This window comes from Ambystoma mexicanum, chromosome 3p (assembly GCF_040938575.1).
Source record: "Ambystoma mexicanum isolate Mex_15411 chromosome 3p, UKY_AmexF1_1, whole genome shotgun sequence".
Classification (NCBI taxonomy): domain Eukaryota; kingdom Metazoa; phylum Chordata; class Amphibia; order Caudata; family Ambystomatidae; genus Ambystoma; species Ambystoma mexicanum.
In genome coordinates this window covers 895610151-895637725 of record NC_090925.1, presented here as the reverse complement: position 1 = coordinate 895637725, position 27575 = coordinate 895610151, and the positions used below count along the sequence as shown (strand labels likewise).

Here is a 27575-nt window from a genome sequence, read left to right as displayed (position 1 = left end):
TAGTTGTTGATGGGAAGGCATAAATGTGGTGATTAGGTGTAATGGGTGTGTGGGTAATCTAATATATGTATCGTGCATAATCATATGTGGGGGGTATGTAATTGATAGTTGGTGGGTTGGAAGTGATGGGGAGAATTACATGGTTATAGACAGCATGGGGTTTGTATTGATTATTATATTCATGTTTGTTTGGGCATGGGATTTCTGGTGGGTATAGTTCAGAATATATTTGATGTACATATATATGCTTATTTTGTGTCTGATGTTTATCAGACTAGGAGAGTTACACAATGCTCAAGCTTTCTGTTTGTCTTTCTATGTGTCTTTTGTCGTTTCCTTGCTGGTCTGCTTTTTCTTTCTCTTCCCTTTTCTGGACTCTCCCTTCTGAATATAAAGGTTATTATATGGCTTTATTTTGTCAGGGTATAACAATATGGCTCCATTGACTTTAATTTCATGGAATGTTAAGGGTATTGGCAATGCTGTGAAAAGACGCAAGGTTTTGGCAAGGTTATGGAGAGGCAAGGCTGATGTGATTTTCCTTCACGAAACTCATTTGGATGACCAAAGTGAAAAATATTTGTCCAACGCAAAATACTCCCAGGTGATTTCAAATTGTTATGATTCTAGGTCTAGAGGTGTCAGTATATTGTTTAAAAGGGGTCTACCGATTAAGATTGAGAAAACTGCGTCAGATGAAGAGGGTCGAATTTTATTGCTTGATGTATTATATGATGGCAGGAAATTGACAATTGGAACTGTATATGCGCCTTGCTCGCCGAACACTTCTTTTTTTGGTCAATTAGGTTTATTGCTAGATACTATGGAAGGTGAGTCATTGATATTAGGAGGAGATTTTAATATAGTGATGGATAGCGTGATGGACCGGAAATCAGACTGCAGATGATATAATGTAAAGGTTAGTGAAGAACTGAGGGCACTTGTATTCAAATATAGACTTGTATATGTTCGGAGAGAACTTCATCATGGTGCAAAGGAATACTCTTTTTATTCACCTGTACATAACTAGTACTCAAGAATTGACTACTTTTTTGTTAGTAATACACTATGTAGCCAAGTAGTGCCGTCAAATATACAGGAAAGGGGTATTTCGGATCATGCTCTCTTGGATATGCAGTTGCTTTTGCGGAATACAGGTGAGAAATCTAAAGGATGGAGGATGCAAGCTAGCGTTCTTAAGGATGATTTCATTACAATGGGTTTGGATGAACTTATTACACATTATTTTGAGGAAAATAGCGATTCAACAGGAATTAAGACGGTCTGGGATTGTTTTAAGGTAGTATTAAGAGGGGAACTGATAAGTAAAACTGACCATGTAAAGAAGAAAAATCAGGTAGAGATTAGAAGACTAGAAATGGAAGTTAAAAAAATTGCAGAAGGTTTGTGCAAGTGATGATTTAGACAAAATTAATCTGAGGTTGAAAAAACTAGAGGCGGAATTGAAGAATCATGTGCAGAATTTGGCTGGTAGTGGCATGTTTTATTCGAAACAACGGTTTGGGGAATTTGGTGATAGGAATGGCAAATTGTTGGCTAACAAGCTTAGAGGGTTAGTGACTCTAAGCTGTGTTTCTTCTATTCAAACTGAAGACGGTAGAACTTTGCACAAGAATGGAGAAATCTGCACATACTTTCGGAGTTTTTATGAGCAACTATATAAGGAAGAGGTGAATCTTACTGCAGATAGTTTGGGATCTTTCTTTGATAAGATTTCTCTTTCTAAATTGACTATTGATAAGCAAACCTTACTAGACTCTAGGATTGAGGTTGCTGAGATATGTACTGCCATATCTCAATTGAAAGATGGGAAATCACCGGGACCAGATGGTGTGATTTCAGAGTTTTATAAAAATGTATGATACTCAATTGGCGCCAGTCTTGTGTGAGCTCTACAATGAGTTTATTGCATCAGGTGTAATGTGTGATTGGATGAAAGAGGCACTGATTATCGTGATCCCAAAACCTAATAAAGATCATAAGAGATGCAGGAATTATAGGCCTATTTCTTTACTGAATCTTGATCTGAAAATGTTTACTAAAATATGGGCTAATAGATTAATGTCTTGGACCTGATTGATGAATCTCAGGTGGTATTCATACCGGGGAGATTTGGATATGATAATATAAGAACTTTGCTAAATGTGATTGGAGAACACTATGGTAAAGACTCAAATAATGTTATTAGATTTTTTGATGCGGAAAAAGCCTTTGATAGGGTTAATTGGAAATTTATGAAGTACACGTTAGTAAAAATGGGATTTGGACCAACATTTCTGGAAATTGTTGAATGTATACATCGTGATGTTAGGGCTCAAGTGTTGGTTAATGGAGTGATTTCTGACTTGTTACCGTTGTCGAAGGGCACACGACAAGGTTGTTCATTGTCACCATTTTTGTTTAATTTGGCTTTAGAACCTCTAGCTGCTTACATTAGACAATGTGAACTGATAAAAGGTATTATGGTTGGGAAGCTTGAAGTACATATTTTTTATCATATGCTGATATGTTGCTTTTATTGTTGATTCCTGAAACATGTGGAGATGTGATAAAAGAAATGTTTAAAGAAGTAGGAGAGATATCGGGGCATAAAGTAAATTGGGATAAAACTGAAATGTTCCCTTTGTCTAGGATGTGTGATAATAGTATTTTGCACTCATGGAACAGTAAGTGGTCACCAGAAGGCGTCACTTATTTGGGAATACATATTATTGGTGATTTGAATAAACGTTTGCAATATAATTTGGAACAAGTAACCTTAAAGATATCATTACTGATCAGGAGATGGGAGAGATTGACATTGAATTTGTGGGCGAAAATTAATGCGATTAAAATGGTTCTTTTACCTAAGCTCTTATATGTTATTCAGTCCATCCCTTTGTTAGTATTTAAAAAACAATTAATAAAAGTTGATAAACTCTTTCAATCCTTTTTATGGGGTCTTGGTAAAAAACCTTGAGTACCAAAGTACATATTACTGTGTTGAGGAAGGTGGTTTTAGGTATCCAGATTTGATTAAATACTACAGGGCCTTTTTGCTTAAAAAGAGTTTGTATTACTTGAGAGATAGGGACCCTAAAGAACCGATTTGGTTGCGTATTGAAAGAGAAATTTGCGCTCCATATGACTTAAATAGCATCTATAGTATGGGTAAACTCCCACATACAAGGTTGAAACTGATCCCGGTGGTGGCAACCAGACAGGTGATAGGGATGTGGTTTAGTTAAAATGACCAAGGTTATGGCTTTAGTCATGATACTTCAATATGGCATAATGAAGCGTTACAGATTGATAATAAATGTCTGAGATGCTTGAGTTGGATTAATAGGGGAATTCTGAGAGTAGCGTATGTGATGGATGGTGATAGAGTGTTGTGCTTTGAGGAATTGCAGCATATGTATAACTTGGGACGGAGAGAGATGAATAGGTATTTGACTTTAGCTTCCATGATTAATCAAAGGTTGGATATGACTGGTGGCTCAGTTGGGAGGAAACCGGAGATTAGCAAATTGTTAGATGGACAAGGATACAATGTACGGACCTACATGCAATTCATGCCAGTAGAAAAATAAAATCAATTAGCATGGACTAGATTGAAGGAAATATGGTCACATGATATTAATAGGGTCCTTTCTGACTTAGATTGGAGAGGTGTTTTGAGGGTGCATTTGTACTTAGGAGTAGATATGGGTTTACGTTTGATTCAACAGAAAGTCATTGGAAGGCTGTATTGGACACCAGTTAAGATGTTTAAATTGGGGTTACGATCAAGTGAATTATGTTGGTGTTGTAACAATAATAGAGGTACTCTTTTACATTTACTGTGGGAATGCCCAGAGTACAATTGTTTTGGAGAGAGGTTATTGATAGGATTGATTTGATCTTTGGTATAAACTTGCAAAGATCTGCTGTGAACATAATTTTACTCTCACATAAAGAAAGGTGTGTGCGCACTAGAAAACATTCTTGCTGGATTGATAGGATTATTATGGTAGCTATTAAGCTTATCCTCAGGATTTGGAAAACGAGGGAATAGCCTATTGTTGAAGAGTGGTTGTCGGAGTTGCAGGTTTTATCACAGTATGATAAGATTTCATTGAAAAATAGAGATAAAGAAGAGGAATACATGATGTTATGGGTCCTTTTCTGGCTCTTTATGATTGAGGTGGTGATGGAATTGTTAATATAACAGATATGACTGTGCCTTTTACGAAAATGTTGGTGCGGGAGAGACCCTTTTTTTTCTTTTCTCTCTTCCTTTCTTCTTTCTCTTTTTCCCTTTTTTCCTCTTCCTGTTTGTGTTGTCTTTTGTACCTGTATATGTGTATTTGTTGTATGTCCTTGAATTCATTGGATATAGTTATTATGTTAGAAAGCGCAAAATATGATATTTACAATTTACTGTAATTTTGATTATTACTGCTTAGTATGAGACGTTGTGTACTTTTTATGAAAATGTTGTTTATTGAAACTTAATAAACTTTCTGAAAAAAAAAATGAAAAAAAAACAAATGTTATTTCCACAGGTAAAGGTAATTTCAATCCGTTCGCCAAGTTGCGTCTCTTGCAGGGGATTTACAACATCATTCAATGTGCAATCGAGTTGTTTACAATGACTCACTCTATTGTCAACTATTCTACTCCTCTGATTCTCATGATTTCTCTCTAATATGTGCTGATGAGTCCCTTATTGCCTTTGATTGAAGTTTTTTAGTGTAGTTTTGTTGTGGTGGCTTAGCCGATTTGCTCTTCTGCCAACAATCAGTCTCCAAATCTTTATGAGCACACCTCAGATCTATAATATTACTTTGTAAACCGGCAGAAGGCACTGGACAATTTTCTTTTCCAGTAATAGTCTTTACAGTGTCATTAAGACTGACTATTTCCACACCTTCTGATTCCTGGTTGTGCTTCAGCCAGGTCTTTCCATTTCTGACCATTTCCATTTCTGACCCAACGTAATGAAAACAGGACTCTAGGGTTTTATAATCTCATCCTGTTTTGCTATGTTCGGCAGAAATGATGTGCATGTGCGCCTTTGCTTAGCCAACTTTAACACGTTCGGTTTATCAGCGAAATCCTTAGTTGCAACAGCCATACTGTTTTGCTCTGTACATACTACAATTGGCTGCACGTCAGCCACCTCTTCATCATCTTCATAAGTAAACATGTTTAATAGAACAATCACTTTTTCTTCATCACTCAGGACTTGCACCTCAGGTCTATCCATTACATATGAAGCATCCGGCCTTGAAGTACTTTAGGCTTCACAATGTTGTCAACAGCCTTATCTGTATTCACAGTGAGGTTTACAGTTTTAATATTACACAAGAATTTCCTTGAGTTATTAGTAAGGCGAGTATTCCATTTGGTTATATTTTTTGACTTTTTAACCTGAGGAGGTTTAACTACAAATTTCTTGCCAGGCTGCATATTCTTTGCATTGAAAATTGCAAACAGGCCTTCCTTATTTCCTTTTTCACCAGGCGAGCCCTGATTGCCAAGATCGGGATTAACAATTTGACCACCTGCATCGGCTGAAGTAGAAGGTCCATGAGATATGTCAACCGCATAGCTCTCCTTAGTTCCACTAATCAGTACAGCAGATGCGCAATGACTGCTCTGAGTTAATGGGTTGATTCTCATCTATGACAACGGTAGAATATTTTAGTGCTTCATTGCCAATACAGTTTTCACTTTGTTTAGGTGACGGTAGCACATTTGCAAGTACAGGATCTCCCTGTGTTTCCTGCACGAGGATTATGACAGATTAATTCAGTACTTGTATAACCTGCCCCCATAGGGGCCACTATGTCAGGTTCCCGATCTCCAATTCTCTCTTCAAAGTCATCATTTGTATTCATGCCTTTGTTGCACATATTTCATGTCATTTGACCAAACTCCGAGTGGGTACACTGTGTAGGGCTTGAACCCTGATTTCAACAAGCATCCGAATGCCTGGATTGGGTATTCTTCAACAAACCCAGAACTTCTTTGGCAACTTCAGCCAAGAGTTTCTTGTCCTCACTATTATTGCGCTTTTGGTCTGTCAGCGCATTAAATGAACAGTCCAATCTTTTATACTCCTCATGAGACGACTGTTTAAAAATGGTATGGTCACATTCTAGGTTAATGAACTTCGAGTTCATTAGCGCTGTTAATGTAGACAAATCTTTGACATTCTCATTCAGGTGCTCATACATTTTGAGGAATGGCGTGATGGTTATAGAAAGCGCCAACATCAATATAGGCTGTAGATCATTAATTACCTGCTCGGTTATAGCATGCTCTTTCCTCGCGGACTCTTCTTTTGTGCTGGAATCTTTTGTCAGAGTAAGCCTTATTTTCGGAAATTCTCTTTCCATAAAGGAAGAGTCTGTGGACGAGTCATCAGAAGAAGATGAGTTTGCATGTACATTTGCGAGGGAAGCACCTCGTTCTGCAACTGGTCTGACGTTGGATTGCATTTCCTGCCAATCATTCTCCATGCGATTCATATTTTGTTTTTGTTGTTTCATATTCCTCCGTTGCGAGCAATTAATATTTGGGGATGCGCCCTCTTCTATCCTCCTTCGTTTTTGGGCCTCGTTTGGCCACTTCTTTATTGGAGACGTACGAGGAGTTAACAGCCCTGCCGCACAGCTTTGCTCATTCGAGCCAAATGCCTCAGATTCATCTCACACTCTATTTCTATCAGTATTTATTTGTGTTAAGTCCCATAGTAATTTGTTAACTACATCCAGTGAATTTGTCCTTTCAAGGGTTTCATTTCTTTCCACACTTTAACATTTGATTTTGTAGAAGCAGCTGTTGTTTAAGTTTATTGGAGACACTTTCATGTGTTCTATTCTCATTGTGCAGATCAGAGTTCAGTTCGAAGGTCATGGATGTTAATAAGGACTCAGCAGTGGACCCCTTTTGAGAGGTTGACATAACAGTCGGCAAATCCTCTCCCTTGCTCGTACTCATTTCATTAGAGGCGGAGGCAGCTTGACTATCGGCGAGGAAACCCTAAAAACTTCATCTGTCCCGCTTTCACACCCCACTGATCATAAACATCCCCCTCGTATGGAATTCTGAGACCTTGTCTCCTTCGTTATTTGCGTGGAGATGAAAATACAATCAAGGTCATTATTTTTGATTGCGTCAGTGATGCCGGTAAAAACAGTACTCTTACCACCAATGTTATCCACACTGTTGGGCTCCATTTGAGCTTCGTGCTGAGCCACCTGGAGGGCCCGCCATGCAATCACTCTCAACATGGGGATTGCAGCGGTATCCTGCGCACAGTAAATCACGTCATCTGTGCCGGTGTATCCAGCCCCCACAGCCGAGCCAGGCTCTAGGCGGCGGGTGTCACATTGTGGGGCTATAGAATTATTGCACTGGATAGTGAATTGGTTGTTGCAGAGGTTTATTTTTTTCTTTCACAGTCATTTGGGTTTGCGGCAGCCAGCCGCCGGGCTCCATTTCGCACGTGGCTGCAGATAGGGAGGAACTCACCAACCGCTCCGACGCCTCCTAAAACTCAGATCGACTCTGCGTCCGATCCACGGTGAGTCTGGGTAATTAAACAGTACGCTCCATCTCAGGAATAGAAAGAGTAGATTTACTCAGCCCGGACAGCACACACAGCAGGTTCACCAGACTCCCAAGACTCAGCTCGACTCCTATATTTACATGATCAAAGACGGGTAATCGATCTATCGCAGCCACGCATAATGATCGCCCAAAGTTACCACCAACATCCAAGATACAAACAGAGAGGGCCAGGCCACTCTTGCGTTCCCACCCCTCTCCTAAAACCTGTTTACAATGGGGTGAATCTCTGAGTATTCTCAGCCCAGGTCGTTAGCTCCCTTACGACCAAAGTTGCAGAAATCCTGGATGAGGAATCAATCAGAGATAGGTCGGTAGCTAGACGGGTCTGCTCTCTTACCCTTTTTAAAGATAGGGACCAAAGTCACTTGGGTCCAAGACATAGGACAGTACTCTCAGCAGCAATATGCCGGAACAATTTATAAAGAATCTCTGCCCACATTACTGAATCATGTTTGAAAATTCCATTGACTAGCCCATCAGGGCCACTAGCTCTGGAATTATTCAACTTTCTAATTGCAGATTCAATATCCACTCTCTCCAACAAGAAGGCCCAGGTAGAAGTCTTATTTTCTTACATGTATTTGTAAAATAATCCACCAAGGCTTCTTCAGAGACACAGCACGATTGGGCTTTTAGTTGAAACTTGCTTTTAAAGTTTAATATCCAACAGATTGAGCAGGTGACTTTCCCAACTATCTCCTCAAACATATTTAGATTCTCACCAATATATTTTTGGATTATATGTTCTTTAGCTAATTTTGGTATTTTTGTTTTAGAGTCACCTTTGCTTATCCTCTTTCTGCCCACACGAGATCATCACGTTTGTTCAGCAACTTAATGGCTTTCCGTAGGTCACAATTTTTTTCTTAAATTTCTTTATCAAACTGATTTTTGATATCGTGACAAAAAAAACCTGCGGGCAGTCAACTTTTTTTAATGCACGATCCTCCCAAAAATTCAAGAGTAAGGTCATGAAAGTGCAGTTAAGACTTTTGGAGCAGTTATATTATTTCAGGAATGCCAAACAAGGAATCATAGAAGAAACAGGGTGGCTCAGAGTCGGTAGCTCCTGTGGTTTTAGTTATAAAACCAGGAAATACCATTAAATTAAGATCAGGCTTAAGAGGTGCGGATATCAATATCATAACAGAAACACACCTGTTGCTGCATATAAGTGAAATGATTAATAGAATTCAGGGTGCAACAATATTTTCTACCATTAATTTACAAAATGCATTCCAGCAAATAGCGTTGCCCGAGCAGTGCAAGCATCTGACCACATTTAGCACACCCTGTGGGCTATTCCGATTTAGCATCTGTCTTTCATAAACTTATAGAAAAGTTGTTTAAGGGACTATCCAGTGTCATGTACTTCCAGGATGATATACTGGTGTTCAGCAAAACAGAATTAGAATATATGTCGATGCTTGAGATAGTCCTCAGAAGCTCTAGGAGAATGGTATGATGGTTAAAATGCAGAAATGTAGATTGTATAAAGCGAGTATTTGTAGAACAAGTTTTCTGAGGAGGGAATTAGTCCAAAAAAGTCACTGGCGAAAACTATAATCACAGCACCGGAACCATCTGAATTATTATCATTTCAGGGATTGTTCGAGTTTTATACCAAATTCATGAAACATTTCTCACGTGTGGTTGAAGCATTAGGGAGCATTTAAGAGGAGTGAAATTTAAATGGAATGGGCAGTTTTAACTCAAGAGCAAGGAAGACAAGGTGAAGTCACAATTAGCTTCACCTCAAGGGCACAATTACAAACGGAGCAAGGATAATCGGTTATCGAATAAGAGGCACTGGCTTGTGCATGCGGTGTGCATCACGTCAGACAATTCCTCTTTGGAGCACTTTTTATTATTCATACTGATCATAAACCGCTACCGAGTGCTATTTATAGGAGGAGCAGAGAAATCACCCTGACTGTTTCGAATAGCATCCAGACTGGTTGAATACAATTACAGAATATAGTTTAGGCAAAGACAGCAGAACAGAGCAGCTGTTTGCTTAGATTGTCAGTGGAAGAAACAAATAAAAAGGGCACTGAGAATCATGCAGAGACATCAATTGCGCAAGTGTGTGTATTGGCATGGTATGCTATATCCAAGGAGAACTGGATGTCGGCACTAAGTAATGATATGGTATTGTAAGATGCCAGCAGGTATCTCAGACAAGGGTGGACACTGACCAACAATCAGATGGAGGTGAGGTGGCAGCTAATGCTTACATAGGGCTTCCAGGGATAACTGGCACTCACGAGTTGTAAATATATGATTTCTGGCGGCCAGTTATGGGCAAGAAAAGAGAAATATTAGGGAGTGCATGGCCAGTGATCCAATCTTGACAGCCAAGAAGCCACTGCTGGTGACATCAGCAGTTACAGAGGCAACTTGGTAAAGAGTAGCACTTGATGTTTCCTCCATCGTTGGTAGCACCGCCAACCATATCGTACTGTGCACCAACTTGCCCCTTCCAAGATGGCAGCACGTGACTCCCACACAACCCTTCCCAAGATGGCATCCTCACGGGACCTTGAGGGATTTCCGCTTCTGGGTTGTCAATGCCGGGACAGATGTTAGCATCTATATGATTTCAGAATTTGATGGGATTCAGCATGCCTTAGTAAAGTAAGTCCCTGTGCTCAGTTGCTCCTTCTGAATTTCCCCATTTTCGTTCTCCTTCCTTTTTCTTCGTTCTGGTCTCTGCTTGCTTGTGGGACCACCCCTGCCTTGTCCCGGCTGTGCCTCACCGGTCGGATCCGCACAGAGGCAAGATTCTCCTTCATACCTCTGTGCTGAAGTTGATTGTCTACAAGCTTACCTGGCATTCTGTGCACATTAACCGTGGGAGCAAACATCTGGATTTTTCCCCCCTCTCTAGCAGAAGAGGTTTTTTTCCCCTTACTTCACTTTTTTCTTTGGGGATCACCCTGTCTGTGACCTATTAAACTGAAAGGGTGGCATCCTCAGAAGGCAGGCCTTATTTCACACAAAGAAAAAAAAAAAATGATATCGCGCCTCAAGACACTGGTAAACCCAGCTCTTGATGACAACAGTTGGTCGATTAAATGGGTTGAAGGTGAGTAAAACCTAAGCTTTAGTTCTGATGCACTCTGGCCAAAAGTGGAATAAGTGAGAAAAATATTTTTGAGAGGAAAATTTAGGAGAGAAGGGATGTCCAGTCACAGATAAATAAAGGTTACTCACCATAGTTACTAGAGTAGGCATAGTCCTTAGTCCCCTATCCTTCATCTTTGTGGGCGTCCCCAGGCATGGGGACCGTACCAGAACCTATGGCAGTGAAAGAAGTGATCTTACCCTTTAACTTTAGTAAACAAGCCACTAGCCCCCCCCCCCTTCCAGCGGGTACTTGAAATGGGATGGAGGTAAAGTATGTATTAAAGATATCTCTGCAACTGCAACGAGACAGTCTGTTCTTTAAGGAACATGGCGCGAGGGAGCGACACGCTGTGCATGCGTCCCCAATGGTGATCGGGCCCCAGATACTCTAAATAGAGTGGGTGAGGGTCTGATGCTGGGAAGGATGATGTGCACCTGGTGAAGCCTCCTGCGACCGGCATGCGCCAGCGGAGGGTGAGGCACTGAAGGGTGGCGAATTACAGAAAAGAAAAAACGGGTAAGCACACAAAGCACCGAAAAAGAATGCTGCACAAGCTGCCAGGTCCATTCCCACCCGTGTGGAAAAAGGGACTGAGGTTAGGCGCTGGAGGGTGGGGCTATTGGGCGGTTTCATGCCCAGGGCCACGCCCCTGCTCGCTATACTAAATTTAAAGTCGAAGCTCACTTTTTTTGCTGCTAAAGGTTCAGGTACTGTCCCGGTGCCTTGGGACGCCCACAAGGATGGAGGAAAGGGTACAGGACGTACAAGTATGGTACACAATTTGTATCCTTATGGATGGTCAAGTTTCTGTCATATGCTGTTCACAAAGGGGGGGGCTAAATTTAGTAATTCTTTTAGGATTGAGATGGTCACTAAGACGGGTGTACTGACAAAAGATGGTCATTGGTGGAACCTGGGAAGAGAAGCTAGACTCACATGATATACTTATGTCACTGGAGTGTAGGTGCGACTAGCGAGTAGTTCTTTAAGGGGGAAGATGTGCAAGGTTTTATGTATGTGGGACTGTGAATGTGGAATGTGTGGGGACTGCATTAAATGCAGTGTTATAGGGTTCCAGAGAGGAGGTGGATGTGGCTGCTGAGAAAATATCAATCTGAATAAACGTACGAAATAAAGACGACTGGCTTCCAGGAGTTCCTTCAAGACCAGAGGGGAACACAACTTCTGGCCACAACCACAGACCGGAACTTTGCCAGGGAAAGCATGAGGCTGCCATGGGAAAGGGGTTTCCATATATGCCAATTCCAGCATTTGGAGAGCAGAAAGAAGGCTAAATAAGATGGCTAAAGGACAGGCAAACATCTTGTAGCATGCATATTTTTGATTATAGGGTACTCTATATGGCATTAAGCTGTAAAATGTAAACGTGCACAAAACAACAAAAGCTAAAATGGTATAAAAGTATCTGCAGCCACCGATGTATCCTCTACGCGTTTGTAACAGCAAAGATACAATAACAATGCTACAGGGACACCAGGTCCCCACAGAGGCTGATGTGTGCAGGGAAAGCAAACAGATAATTTTATTATTATGTGGAAGAGGCTCCTGCACTGATAGCCATATGGACAGATCAGAGCCCCCCAAAACAGATGAGCTTAGCAAGGTCAGTGAAGTAAAACGACTTCATTGGCATCCAAAAGTCAGAACAGGTTCAAAATAATAGCAAAAACTTTTGTGTCGCATTGATGTCTATGGAGCAAAATCAGCAAAAAGAAAATCTTTAATCTTTCCTAATAGTCACAAATAATATTTAAATTATCTTAAGCAAAAACAAAATGTGAACACCTATATGCAAGGAAATACCTTAGTGCAGTGTTACTATTCGCTGTAATCTCCACACCAGTGATCGTCTCTGGCACTAGTTCAGAGAGTGGGAAGTTTTCTGGAAGGTAAGAGACATAGGAACACAACTTAATTGTACAATATTTCAATTAATTATAAAGTAATTTTTGTATATGTTAAAGTGGTGAACACAGTCGATTTTCGAACAAATAAAGTTATTCTAAAAATCATTAGCACAAAGAACTCTCCGAAGTACAGAAGTAAAAGTTACTTAACTTTGGTAGCAGTCTTTCTGAGGGACACCATCATCCTACCACATAATACTCATTTTTTAAATAGCCCTGTGTGTATACTGGCTTGCAAAAATCTTAATAAAGCCACAATGGGAATATCAAGTTCTGTAGAACAGTCAAAGACAAGAGCACCAAAATGAACATTCAGAGTGTAGAACAAATTACTTACCTTTCTGTAACGTACTTTCTGATGAATGTTCCTCTCCTGGACTCCTCATCTATGACAATTCCATCAGCAGAGCAGCTGATATTTGTAAACTATCGGCGACCAGTGGGTGCATTTGCTCCTTCCAACGCCTTTAGCATGTCAGAGCTATTGTGTCTCGGGATGCTGCAACTGTGACCTCTGTCCTACTCCTTTCTCCTAGCGCTTTGACACTGAAGGACTGCAGAACAGATGGTGTACTGGATATCTGATGTGAGAAACTAAAGGGGGTCTCACTCGCTAGTCCTCAAGGACTTGTCATCCAGGTGGCCAGGACACGGCCATCGCTTTGGGATCCAGTTCCTGTGGGTGGACCAGTGCGGGAGGATCACCTGTGTGAGGGGTCTGCGGAGAGTGAGGGTGAGGCAGCCGATGGTGAGATGCGGTATTCCCCCCTTTTTTGTTCATCTACCCATCTTATTTTTAGGATACTACGAGGTCCCAACTCCCCTCTCCCCCTTTTTACACAAACACTGGGCCGAGGACGAGGGTGACAGAGTAACAAGACTAATTCTCATACATCATACTGGACATGTCCCATTAATCGGGTCAGGAGAAGTCTGGCACTTGGACTTCAAGTGCATACACCTGATACCAATTACCTCTCCTCACACGGATAAAAGGTAACACCCAAAGACACACCGTGAGCAAGAAGGAACAAGAGCACAAGCAGAAATTCTGGGGTGAAGGCAAGCCTACTGGAGCAGAGTGCAGGACCAAGGGACGACAGCAGCGGGTCCAAAACCCCAAGAGTTCCTTACTGGAGGTCATTGCCTCTGACAGGCCGTGAAAGACACGTGGAGAAGGCAACATCCCACAAGTGAAGACTGCACGGTGTTTCACGGATGCCAGCGACCCTCCCGGGTGACTGCAGAGTTGGGGAGGCGAGGCCAAGCCTGTAGTACTAACCATGACTCATGAATTGAAAATTGCTAATCCAAGCAAAAGACGCATATAGCTGGTGAGTTGGCAAGCGACCGGAGGGACCGGTGTGTGCTAAAGTATGAAGTAGCAATATTGTATCTCAAGTGAAGGCTGCGCGCGTGTGGATGAGACACGAGGAAAGGCAGACCTATGAAGGAATATTGGAAGTAAAAGATAGCTGTGAAATCAGCGATACTAAGTAACGGAGTGGTCCGGGAAAAGGAAGTAGCCCACTCAAAAAGTCTCTGTGAAAGGTACACTGTTTGAAGCGAAAGCGAATGAACAGCAAAAGTGAAATAAAGAAGATTAATTCCCAGAAAAGGGGAGAGTGAAAGTTAAATGGTGAACTTTGAGTCTAAGTGGTCCTGTAACGAAAAGCCAAGCACATTCGAAAGTCTTTGACATCCGAAAGTGGTCCGAGCCCGACTGAGGGAGACCCAAAGTATAATAAGCTTGGGGAAGGAAGCCCAAGTTTGTGCTTAACTTCGCCGTGAAAGGTCTGAGCCCAACAGAGGGAGAAATTTGTGAACTTTTTGGTTAAAACTAAAATTTTTAAGTCAGGAAATGAGACTAACTTTGAAGGCCAGGCGGGCCTCGATCCACGTTTTGAACTATCTGTTGTGTTGGAAGCCGAGCCAGAGTGCGTCATCCTGCCTACAGGAACCACCTTACTCCATGAGGTCTAATTTGGGGAGGAAAACTGGTTAAACCACATTTATTCATTTGAATACTGATCTTTCCTTTTGCATACATTTCTCCTTTTTTGCACTTTGTTGTACCAGAGACATGGTAGGCATTAGGTTTTGTTAGCATAGGCAATTTTGATTTGACGGACTTCACTAGGACTGCGTTATTTATTAGTTGATGGTCAAGACTACTTCAATCTTAGTTATAGGGCAAAGTAGGAGTTTCTCCAGCCCCAACAATTTCAATAAAGGTTTTACAAATTGTACCCACTGTGTCAATATCATACTTGTGAGGAAAAAACACAGGAAGATGGATCGAATTCTCAATCTACCTTTGGGAGGAAGGAAGGTCTCACTCTCCACGTCACCTTCTCTTTGGAGAAAACCAAATATGGAGGTTTTACAGACAATGCTTGGAGCTCACTCACCTGTCTGGATGGAGGGAGGCAATCAGGAAAATCACCTTAAGGTTGAGCAGTCTAATTGAACTAGAATGCAGGGGCTCAAACAGAGAACCCAAAAGAAACGTTACCACCAAATATAAATCCCACTCCGGGATTACGAACTGGCATGGAGGCAATTGATTGCACAATCCAATCCCTGTAGAAACTGCATAACTTTGGGGATTGAGAAAAAAGATCTCTACTCGGAGGACGGTTTAAAAAACAAGATAGTGATCAGGTACCCTTTTAAAATGCCAATCTGTAGGCCTGATCTGGCTAAAGACAACAGAAGAACAAGTTACTTCCCCCTGGTAACGTTCTTTCGACTGTATGTTCATCCCACGTATTCTTCATCTTTGATATCTCCAATATCTAGCTTCAGCTGCTTCGGAAAAAAAAATCCGGCAGAGGGCGCTGTGGGTAGATGCCGTCGATTCAATGTCCCTCGAAGGCCTCGCCTCAAGGATGTCGTCCTCGGAGGCATATATAGCATGCGCAGCGCCCGTTGGCTTCAGTTATATTTTTTCGTGTCATTCTCAAGTATAACTACCGACATCAACAAAGGTTTCACCGTACCTGGCTCTGAAGGAGCGAAACCTGTAATAGCATGGGAAATTCTAAGGAGGGGTAGGCTGGGAGGGCGATGAGGAATACATGGGCAGAACATCCAGTCGAAAGAACGTTACCAGGGGTAAGTAACTTGTTCTTTGAATGGATTGTGTCCTCCCACGTATTCCTCATCTTTGATAGACTCCCAAAGCAGTATTAAGTTGTTTTGGTGGAGGGAGCAAGAATGTTGCCATTAATGGTTTCCATGAACAGAATGGAGGACAGCTTTTCCAAAGCTTCCATCCTGATTTAGGGTAGAATCAAGGCAGTAATGCTTAGTGAAAGTGTGTATTGTAGACCACGTAGCTGGCTCACAAATGTGTTTAATAGGAACACCTCTTTGCAGAGCAGAAGAAGTAGCCATGCCCCTACTGTAATGGGCCCTCAATCCCTCTGGAGGATCCTTGCACGCCAGCCTGTAGCATTCTGAAATAGCTAGAATAATACATCTGATAAGGTCTGCTTTGTCACAGCCTGACCCAGTCTGTGACATGTATAACCTATGAATAGTTGGTGATCCAGACAAAGTTTTGACAACTTTGAAATGTAGCTCAGAGCCCTACGTGGATCGAGCCTGTGCAACCTCTCCTCCTCCTTGTCAGGATGGGGTGGAGGATAGAACGTGGGTAACAATCCTTACACCTCAGCGACTCAGAAAACATGAGTGAAGGCTGAATGTCTTGACCTCTGGATGGAGAACCCGACCCTCTCGCGTGAGAAGGTCCTCTCCTTGTGGAAGACGTATTGGAGGGCAGATGGATATGTTCAGAAGGTTCAGGTACCACGTCCTCCTGGCCCATTCCGGGGCAATTAAGATCATGTGTCTGCTCAACCTCCTGATCATGTGAGGAATGACGGGGAAACTCCCAGTCCACCACAAACACGTCTCATAGAGCTCCTCTTGGGGGAAATTCACTGGAGCAGAACAGCTCGCACTTCCGGCTGAAACTGGTCGTGAACAGATCCACTTGAGGGGTTCCCCAAATGGTGAAGATCTCTTAAAGGACTTCCTGAACTAGTTCCCATTCGTGGGAGACTGTGCTCTGTCTGCTCAGAGCGTCCACCGCTGTGTTCTTCTCTCCAGCTAGGTTAATTGCTGACAGAGATTCCTTCTTGTATTGCCCAGAACCAGAGCCGCATTGCCTCTCTGCACAGTGGTAGTGACCCTACACCACCTCTCTTGTTCAGCTAGTACATGGTCACTGTGTTGTCCGTCACTATCAGGACATTCTTTCCCCGTACAGAGGGCAGAAAAGCCTTCAGTGAAAGATTGCTTTCAGCTCCAAAACATTGAAGTGTAGTTTGGACTTGGATGGAGAACAACGAACGCTGATTGTCAGATCATTGGCGTGGTCTCCCCAACCCGTGAGTGAGGCATCCGTCACTACTGTTATCTCTGGTCATGGTTGCCAAAAGGGTTCTCCCTTCAGAATGTTGTCCTTGCAGGCCCACCACAGACATGTTGCCCGGGAATTGAGACCAGTGTGTCCTGAGCGTCCACTGAAGGGATCTCATTCTCAGGCGAGCCTCTGGCACCAGACAAATGCAGGATGTCATGAGGCTGAGGAACCTCAAAAAGTCAAAGGCCGGGAGACGCTGGGCACTCTGAAACTTAGAGACCATCTGCAGAATGTCTTGAGCCCTCACCTCGGGTGGTGAGCTCTTTCCCAAGGATGTATCTAGTATAGCCCAGATGAACTCGAGCTTTTGAGATGGTGTCATTTGGGACTTCTTGTAATTGAGGTAGAAGCCCAGTCTGTGAAGAGAGGGGCAAGTGACGTTAATATGATCCAGGACTTGTTTGGGAGAACGTGCCCTGATCAGCCAATCGTAAAGGTAGGGTAAAACTTGAATCCCCCCACTCCTGAGAATCGCTGCCACCACCGCCATCAGCTTGGTGAAAACCCTCGGGGCAGAGGTCAGCCCGAATGGCAGAACTGAAAACTGATAATTAGAACTGTCAAAGGCAAGCCTCAGGTACTTTCTGTGCTTGAGATGGATTGGCACATGAAAATAAGCATCCTGAAGGTCCAATGACACCATCCAATCCTGGAGTTGAAAGGTCTGAAGGATATGAGAAAGTGTGACAATCTTGAACTTGTCCTTTCTGAGGAACTTGTTCAAGTACTTTAAGTCCAAGATTAGTGTCAGTCTTTCGTCCTTCTTTGGGATTAGGAAATATGGAGAATACCATCCTTTGTTCCTCTACGCTACTAGTACCGGTTCTATAGAACCTTTCTCTAGCAGCTCAAACTTTCCTGCACAAGCAACGGATCTGCTACCTTCAACGAATGGCTCCCCTGTGGATGGTTCTAAGGTCTCTGAATGAAGGGGAGGCAGTAACCTTGGGCTATGTTTTCTAATGCCCAGGCATCCAAAGTAATGTTTTGCCATTCTTTCAGATGCCGAGACAGTCTGCCTCCCACAGGGGAGATGTGACTCAAGACCTCAGAGAGGTTTTGAGGCGGCTGAAGCAGTGGCTGTTGGTAAAGATGCCGCTGCTTGAGCAGACTTTATACCTCACCCTCGTCCACCACAAGGGAATCTTCTTTGGCCTCCTTAACCAGCCATTTATCTCGCTCTTCTAACTGAGGAGTAGTAGCGAAATGATCTACCCCTCCAAGATGGTCTGTTAGGGAGAATTCTCAATTTTGTGTTAATTCCCTTCTAGCTTAGAGACCCCCAGCTCTTTTGCTGGACTTTAGGACTTTTAATTTTTATCCTGGAGAGAGTGAGACCTTTTTCCCACTCTCTCATGTATTTTTCTTTGATTTGAACCCTGTGTTTCTTTTGGTTTTGGAGTCTGAAACTCCATAGGCATCATCTTTTTGTATTGTGACACAGAGAACCCTCAGCGCAGTGTCACAATACAATCCTTTGGATTTCTGCTAAGGTTTAAATATCTTCTCTTTAAATATAAACTACTGTTTCCAAGAGTAGTAAAGAGAAATTGACTTTACTCACCTTTTTCTCTTTGTAGACCCAGCACCCACTATTTTACATAGAGTGCTGGAGTGGTTACTTTTGTCTACCTTCTCATGTAACATTTTTATGTTACCCTTTCTACAATTAATGGCTGATGGCAGTGGTTTACTTTTTCCTACCATTGTACGTTTTTACTGCAGGCTGCATTCGCAGCTGCAGTATTGCACCCATGGGTGCCCATTTTGTCAAAATGGCCCCGGTCTTCTTTTTTCACCATTTCTTGTTGGAAAGGTCCTTCTTCAGATTTACTATGTGCGCCAAACCAGGTTTGGCCCCTTTGTTCATTTTGTCTTTGGCGGGATTCACTTGTGAAGCCTGCCTCTGGCTCCAGCGTGTCTGGCAGGGCAGGAAGCAAGGGAGGTTCCCCAAACTCCCTTTGCTTAGTCTCCTTGCTTACAGGAATGCACCCAAAGGTGATTGGCTGGCTGGCTGTCCTTGGAGGACAGCCACACTGCTGTGTGAGTGACAGTTAGGCTGCAAATGAATGCGAGAGACTTACATAAAAGGCGAGGTCTTTTGCAAGGAAGGCAGAGTCGACCACTGGACGAAGGAACGAAGAAGAAACTGGAAGAGAAGCTTGCTGCACCATCCTGGACCGTTGCTTTGCACGGTGAAGCCCTGCTTCAGTGCTGAAGCTCCAAATTTCTAATCAACTAGAGAAGCCCGGAAAGGCCAACTTCTCCCCTTGGGGTGGTGGGACCAATCAGCCCCAAGACAAACTCGACTGGAACCCCTCTCTCTGCTGGCTGTACTTCTTTGCTGCTGCAGGAACCGAGTGCCAGGGGACAGGAACACCAGAAACGAGTGCATCGCCTTTAAAACAGACCTGAGCTCCAGGAAGATCATCAAGACTCCCTTGAAGCAGGACTAACCAAGCCTCAGCCACCTCAAAAGAGTGCTAGACCCCAGAAGCAAGGAAAGTCTGCAATGTGTACAAGAACCGCAGTGGTGCTATTTGCGAGTAGCTGAAACCGCCAAGGGCCGCTGATCTGAATTGTGCCAATTGCTGCCGCCGACCGTCAAACCGATTTTGCAGGAGTCCCCAGAAATCCTCCATCTTGTCCCCACGACTGAGGCCCAGGAACAGCAGGATCTGCAGGACTACAACAGGATCAGAAGCCAGCTGGAACCTTTTCATCAGACTTAAGCTACTGTGTAACTATGGGTACTTACCTCTTGTTGTGTGTAGCTTGCTTGCTCTCACTGGAGACTTGCATTTGCTGCTCTTTGCAGAGTTGCTTGCAGCTTTATCCTTCACAAGCCTCCCATCTTGTGGCCCAACAGTGATTCTTTTTACAACAAAGCTCTCTTAAACATTGTGCAAGACTTGTGTGCTATCTTCAAGAAGTGCCTCAGCTCCCCTAGACTTTGCTCAATTGACATTGGCTGTCCTGGCTCCCTGCAGGCTCTTCTTACCCTCTGCCTTTGTGTTAAGCTGCCCCTCAAAATGTCATACATACCTTACTTGTATAGCTGAGAAAGGGTTAACCTATATGTCAATGGGGATTCTAAAGTGCTAACCTGTTTGCGAAACTGGTTACCCATTGTTTCCTTCCCTAACCTTTTCCTTTTTGCCATTACTTCAGTATTACATTTTAAGTGTGAAAAGAGATATATTAATGTCCACAGTGTCTTAACTATTGAAGTCACCACAGGGTATAGGAAGTGTGTGTCATCCCAAAAGGGTATCTACTTACTTTATTGAACTGAAGGAGGGTATTTTTAAAGTGTATTTAAGTGCTGCATATTGCTCCCTTCTAAACAAGGCTTATTTTAAAACTGACTGTTAAATAAATAATTATTATAATCAAGAAACCTTGAGTATAAGTGTTATTTGAATACATGTCACTGTGAAACTCTATGTTACAACCCTACAGCTCACATTGACCCCTCTTGAGATAAGCCTGGCTGCTCAGTCACTCTACCAACTTGGGTAGTACAGGCCTATACCAATGGTTGGTTTACCTATTGCCAAGAGGACAAGGCTGGTGTAGTCCCCCAGAGGGTTACTACATAAAATCTTGCCTAACACGATCCACTGGGGTGAAAAGGATGAGGCTGCCTAATAGCAGCACCCAAAGATTTGGCTGCCGCCTTCGAGGTCTGCAGCTTCTCAAGGCTTTCGTCAGGCATGTTGACGAGTATAGAGACTGCACGTCCGGTGCAAATCCAGATTTCCTTAACCACGCAAATCTGCGAATTACGGTGCTTGATGCCATGGCTCTGCTGATGCTGTCAACACCGACTGAAGAAACTCGCACATGGCTTCCTTGCCATCTTTAACAATGGCCAAGAAACCATCTCTTTCCTCCCCATCGGGAATATGCTCAGCCGCCATAGAAATGCAGTCCCACTAGGGATGTAACGGTATTACGGTATACCGTGAACCACTTAATTGAACAATAATAACTGTCACATTGTTTATACCGGTATACCGTTCATACCGTTAAGTGTGCTTTTCAATCTGATTTGGAAAGGCTGCAGTAAGCAAGTGATGTGCAGTCTTGGTCTTGCAGTGTTGGATGTGCCGTCTGCCAAGTAGTTTCAGTTGGAGCAATTTTTAAATGCCATTCCATAAACCACACGTGCCTGACACAAAATGAATATGTTAGCAATAGGAAGAATAAATACAGTGCCAAGAAGGAAAAGGGTTTATTTTGGGTTGGCGGCTTTGAGGTTTATATATTTATAATGGCTAAAGTTTTCTAAACATATGACAATGGGGGATTTCCCTGGTTCCATCATTGAATTTACATATAATAAGTCACACTGCGAAATTTACTCCTGTTTGTGGGTATTCCCTGCTGCCATACCAAGGTGTAACATGTCCGTGATTACTGAACACCAATTGGCCCGCAAGTAAACTAAAGGCTGTAACGTAAAGAGAGAGTGCGTGTTCGTGTGTATGCGCACAAGCGTATACTACCATCAGACTCCATTGATCTGTGGCATGCAGGTTATCAAAATGGCAACATGTTCATTTTCACCAGTAGCCAGTGGGGGGGCTAAAAGCCTAAATGACCACTTAAGAAAAGCCATTCAGTTTGCTTTGCCACTCGCAGCAGGGCTCCCCCCGCCCCTCCTCCTCTCCACACATGTGTTTGAGTTTAGTGGAAGCAAGGGGTGGCATTTCAGTGGAAAGTATATTGAAAAGCCCAATTCTGGCCCTGGGTGCCTGGTTTTGTTTGTGATGATAAATCTGACAATGTATGACCTTTTAGAAAATATTTGTTAAGATTAGTTAACTCCACTTGCTATACTGCGATAACCATGATATACCGTCATTTGGCAAGAAGGTTATTGTACCGTCATAAAACTAATACCGTGACACCCCTAAGTCCCACAGAGTGTATGAAAACTTTGCCAAGGCATGTGTGGAGTTGCCTGATTTAAGAGCCATTCTTCCAGCAGAAAATACTTTTCTTGACCAGGCATCTACCCTATTATCATCCCTATCCGGTGGGATGGTCGGGTAAGCTGCCTGTTTCGAGGTAGTGTTTGCTACCTGCGCCACCAAACTTTCTGGGGTAGGGCATTTCTATAAGTAGCTGGGGTCACTACTTGATGGGCGGTATTTCCTTGGCAGGTTCTTATTTACTGCCAGACTTGACTCTGGTGCTTCCCAATTGGCACTTAATCGCTTCTGGAGAGTAATGTGAAAGGTAAGATGGGATACTTTTGTGGACCTTTATCTAGGATATCTGTAAGGTCATCATGTTCAAAAGAGGGCAGGTCTGCTCCATCCCAGGTAATCCACCATCTTGGTCATTAACTGCCTGGAAGAGGCATCTACATGCTCATCTGACTCAGGCTTTCCAAATCCCAATTCCGGTGAGGTGTCCACTCCACTGGCTGTCTGCAAATTTTCATATAGGTCTTTTAGTCTGTATTCCTCTAATATGAAACTATAAGGGACATTTGGTGTGCCATACTGCAAAACAAAAGGCACATCATTATCAGCTGGCTCATTGTCCTCAAATAGGTCAGAGATTTAAGGAAATCCTTTCTTGGTAAAGGAGCGAAGGTTTTCCCAGATAAAGGCTTTGAAGGCTTTGAAAATTTCGAGCCCGACGCCCGAGGAGTCATTGATTTCTTCGATGAAGACCTTTTCAATTTCAATGGCACCGCTGTTGCAGCTGGCGTTGAATGCGTCAACAACCTCGACCTGTCTTTCGACTTATGACTCGAAAGATCCCTCGATTTCTCATTGTGTCGAGGCCTCGACGGCTCTCAATGGGGATCTGGCCTTCGTCCCAGGCTCGAGGGCTTGCAGGATTTGGTTCGAGCACTTTCCTTACCGGCTTCAGAAAACGCGGTAGGAGCATGGCCTGCCTGCTTCGAGGGTTTCTGACTCTCTAATATCTTAAGCATTTCTTGTCTGAATGCTTCCCATTCGGCAAGAGTGGAGGCCTTAGTGGGACAGGATATAGCTCTCTCAGGAGAGGAGTTGGACGAGGATGTCGAAGTAGGCGATTTATGGAGCCACTCCTTGACCTGGACCTTTTTGCCTTCTTTCTTTGAGGAGAGTCGCCTCTGGCTTCGTCAGAAGAAAGTTTCTTCGACGTGGTAGTTGATGGGGCTTTCTTAGGGAATCTACCTACCGCCAATTTCCCCTTAAACTCCTTCAGAGCTTTTCCGGTCATCGACTGACATTTTGAACAGGCTGAGGTCTTGTGCTCCTCACCGAGACACCACAAGCATACTCGATGCGGATTGGTCAATGACATCTTGGAATCGCAGTCTTAACCTGCTCTTGCGGTAGTCTGAGTCGAAAACAAAGACATTTTCGGATATTTCTTGAGGAAATTCTAAAGCACGCCGTAGTTCTCGAAGCGTAAGCGTACTTAGAAAAACAGAACTGAAGCCAACTGGCGCTGTGCGCGTTATATATGCCTTCAATGGGGGGCGTGGCCAAGAGGGCCATGTGAAGAGACGTGTGCCGAGGGAACTCCTATGATCCTGCATTGATCCTGTGGCAGAAATGCATGAATAAATGCGTGTGTATGCCTACAACTCCAGGGGTGGATTTATGAATAGTGCGGCTGTGCCCGTTGAAGTTTGCAGGCGTAGCAGAGGAGCCGCGACGGAGAAAATCACGAAAGAAAGATTTGTGAGCCGGACAGAAGAAGGAAGCACGATGGCCGCCCGAAACCACGGACAAAGGAATCGACTGACCGCGGTGTGATGAGACGACCGCAGCGGACCGGAGGGTCATGGCGGTGCCCCCGATGAGAGCTTATGCGCCCGACATGATCCGAACATCCGAAGCGTGATGGGATGCTCCTGCCTACTCTATAATACTCCTGATGCATGCGACGATCGGGGATGACCGAAAATGCACGTATGATGACTGGTGGCAGTCGGAGCGTGAGAGGCTTGCAATGAACTCCCTGCAGTCTGAAACAGCCAAGCGGAACAAGAGTTGTGAGGCTTTGGATACAGGATCAGTCCTGCGACAGTGGAAAAGAAATGGCGGACGCCCGCAGATAGAGGTGGACACTGGGATGAGGAGCTGAGCGTGGGCAGCGACCGCGGAGCAGTGCACAGCAAGACGGGCGAACCAACTAGAGAACAGCAATGTATCCACAACAAGGAACACTCATACTCCAGCTAACTCTCGAGACACGTGTGCTGTGGTGATCTATTATCACGTGACACCGCAGCGCTACATTGTTGCGTGCGGCAGACAGAACTCCTGCAGAGCAGAGCCGGAAGAGAAGTCATTGCAGCGTGCCGGTGGATACTGTGCCAGATAGCTCTGACACGCGATCCGACCCTATACCATCGTGGAGACGGAGGGTGTGGGAGCCCGGCGCACTGGCACGGACAAGGAAATGAAAAGGCTAACGCTGGCTGGTGAGGGAGACAGACACACACAACGGACGGTCCCTGGAACAAGGGGAGGCCACGAATCACCTGTACACACTTAGTGTATATTTAGGAGCTGCGCCGTAATAACACCTGGGGCAGCGACCCATGATAAGGTTTAGAGCCGCGCAAGGTTGCAGGCATGGAATACGGCAGCTGGAAACTGTGTGAATAAAATGTTGCATAAAAATTAGAAGGCACGCAAAATAGTGCCAGGACAATCCTAAACACAAGTGGGGCACTTCCGGGGGCACAATTGCCTCGATGACACGTGGGACTTGTCGGTGATCCGGACAGGTGGCATGAGGTACCCCCGCGGAGGACTTATTTACCTATGTGGGAGAGCACAATCCATTGCGGCACACGGGGAATAGGCTTGGGACGCTGGTGTGGGGGCCGCCTCAAACACGGTAGACAGCAACGGGCCGCCCCTCTGGAACTACGCAAACAATTGTGCGGACGCAGTGGATGGGAGGAGGCACCACTGCATTCAGGGCAAGGGCTATGGTGGATGCTCTGCATCGTAAACTGTAAGTGAAAGTGGGCGAGTCCGTGACTCCAACGGGAGGAAACTAAAGATGCATTGCATGTTGGGGTGTATTAAGGCCGAGAGAGCGTGGCACGGAGGAGGTGTGCAGAGTTTTTGAGGTTCGGTGGCCCCCCATGCTTGGGTAGGCATTGGACACTGGAACGGGGTGTGTGCCCTTCTCCCCCTGACTGTGTAGCAGAAGAGGTGGGTGGACCCACAACACACAGCTGCTGCGTCATGTCTAATAAGCCTCTATGACAAAAAGTGAAGCAACCTACGCTAGACGAATTTGCTAGAATGCCGACGGGCCCGGAAAGTGCTAGAAGTAAAGACAAGCCTCCCGCAGGTGACATGGCTGCCGCGGGTCCAAATCAAGAGGTTCTGGCTGCAATTGCGGACTTGAAAGCAGATTTGAAAGCGGCCTGGGAGGCCAAGCTTGAAATAGTTGTGGCTGAATTGAAAACCGTGTTGGACCTTAAGGTCGGTGAAGTGCAGGAGGAGGTGAACCTACTCTGACAGTATGTGAGGTCCCTGTCGGAGTGTACAGAGGACCTGGAGAAAGAAGGGAGCTCGAACACAGTGGACTGCGCCTCACACAAATCGGAACTGTATGCCCTGGTGCAAAGAGTGGGCAACCTGGAGAGCAGAGCGGAGGAAGCGGAAGAACGTGCCCGAAGGAACAACATCCGCATTGTGGGTATACCGGAGGGAATAGAGGGCCAAAACCCCACAGAGTTTATCGAAAACATGTTGTTACAAGAGATCACCGGAGGAGTTCTGCCTCAAGGATTTGCTGTGGAACGAGCGCACAGGGCTCTGACGAGGAGGCCGCCGCCAGGCAATCCGCCCAGGCCAGTGATCGCCAAGATCTTTAACTATCGGGACCGTGAAAGGATTCTGGAACACTTTCGCAAAGGTGGTACAATCAAGCGAGGGGAGGCAAACATAACAGCCTACCTGGACTATACCCTGATGGTACAGCGGAGCCGAATGAATTTCAGGGCTGTTAAGAGGAGACTGAGGGATGCGGTCCAGAAATATATGCTACTTTATCCGGCGAAATTGAAGGTTTTTCATAAAAACAGAACTTTATTTTTCGACACCCCGGAGGATGCCATGGGATGGCTTGATGCGCAGGGTTGCCCCCAGGAGCCAGACGTCCAGGCGGAAGAAGGAGGCGGAAGATATAAGTAAAGAGTGCGGGGAGCACAGTGAGATTGTGCTGCTTAAGTCTATGGGACTGGATTATAGTCATTGAAGTGGCCTGTTTGTTGATGGGCCTGGAGTAGTATAGATAATGCATCGTTTGCACTGTGGCTGCTGTTTTAGTAGGGAGCCCTCTTGGGCTAGTCCTCACACCCCCATTTAGTATTAATAGTTTAGTGGCCATTAGGGCGACTTCACCCTACTGAGCTCTGAGTGTATCAGACAGGGCTAGATGTGGGGGTGCCTGAGATCCAGGGATGGAGCTGGGCAACAGTTGGGGAGGGAGTTGTTGGGGAAGGGCTGGGTGGCAGGAGGGGAAGGAGGTGGGAAGTTTGGTGTGTATATAGTTTTGGGGAGTTTGAGTTTATACGCGAGCCTACAGGGAATAGCCCTAGTATTGTATCTGTACTGCACAGGCGGATGGGGTGGGCTGAGAGGGAGGGAGATGGGTATTGATGAGCTATGGGGATCTTAAAATAGTTACGTGGAATGTCAGTGGACACAATAGCTACTTAAAAAGGAACAAGGTCATGCTGTATTTGTACAAAAGATAGATACTGCATTGTTACAAGAGACGCACTTGACACGGGATAAACTGGAGCTGGTGAGGAGAAAGTGGAAGGGTACCGTAGTGGGGTCTTCGTACTCTGCATATGCTAGAGGTGTGCTGGTCTGGGTGGCGCCGCATGTCCCGTTCCAACTGATACAGGAAACGGTGGAAACTGAGGGGCGTTTGGCCATAGTGAGAGGGGTGGTGGAGAATAAAGAGGTGTGCATTGTAAACACGTACGCCCCTAATCAGAACACGGCAGAGTACTTCCGGACCATGTGCACCAACTTGAGCTTGTGCGTGGGTAGCGCGGTGATCTGGGGAGGGGATTTCAATTGTGTGCTGAACCCTGCAGTAGACAGGTCGGATGACAAGATGGTCAGGCCTGCCCCAGCAGCTAGGGCATTGCAATCGTTGTTAGACGACTTTGGACTGGTAGATGTGTGGAGAACTAAACATCCCAATGAGTGGCAGTATTCACATTACTCGGCCCCACAACAGCTGCATACTAGACTTGATTATGTATTTGCCACGTCAGATGTAATGATAGAGATCGCTCAAATAGAATATAAAGCGAGGGTCCTGTCGGATCACTCGCCCCTGGTCGTGGGGTGGCAATACTGCTGCCCTAGGGCACGGATTCCGATGTGGCGCCTCCGTGCGGAGGCGCTTAAAGATCCGGCTTTTCGGGAGGATATAAGAGACGAGATCATTAGTTATC

General features: G+C 44.5%; 1 protein-coding gene across 6 annotated transcripts in view; it reads right to left on the bottom strand.

The window, feature by feature from the left end:
* RALGAPB (Ral GTPase activating protein non-catalytic subunit beta) overlaps positions 1-27575 on the bottom strand; it is a 2501232-nt gene that overhangs the window by 97701 nt on the left and 2375956 nt on the right. For all 6 annotated transcript variants that reach the window (XM_069652125.1, XM_069652127.1, XM_069652128.1 and 3 more), the window contains one exon: positions 12578-12656. In XM_069652125.1, the coding sequence (XP_069508226.1) occupies positions 12578-12656 (79 nt within the window). The remainder of the gene's footprint in view (positions 1-12577; positions 12657-27575) is intronic.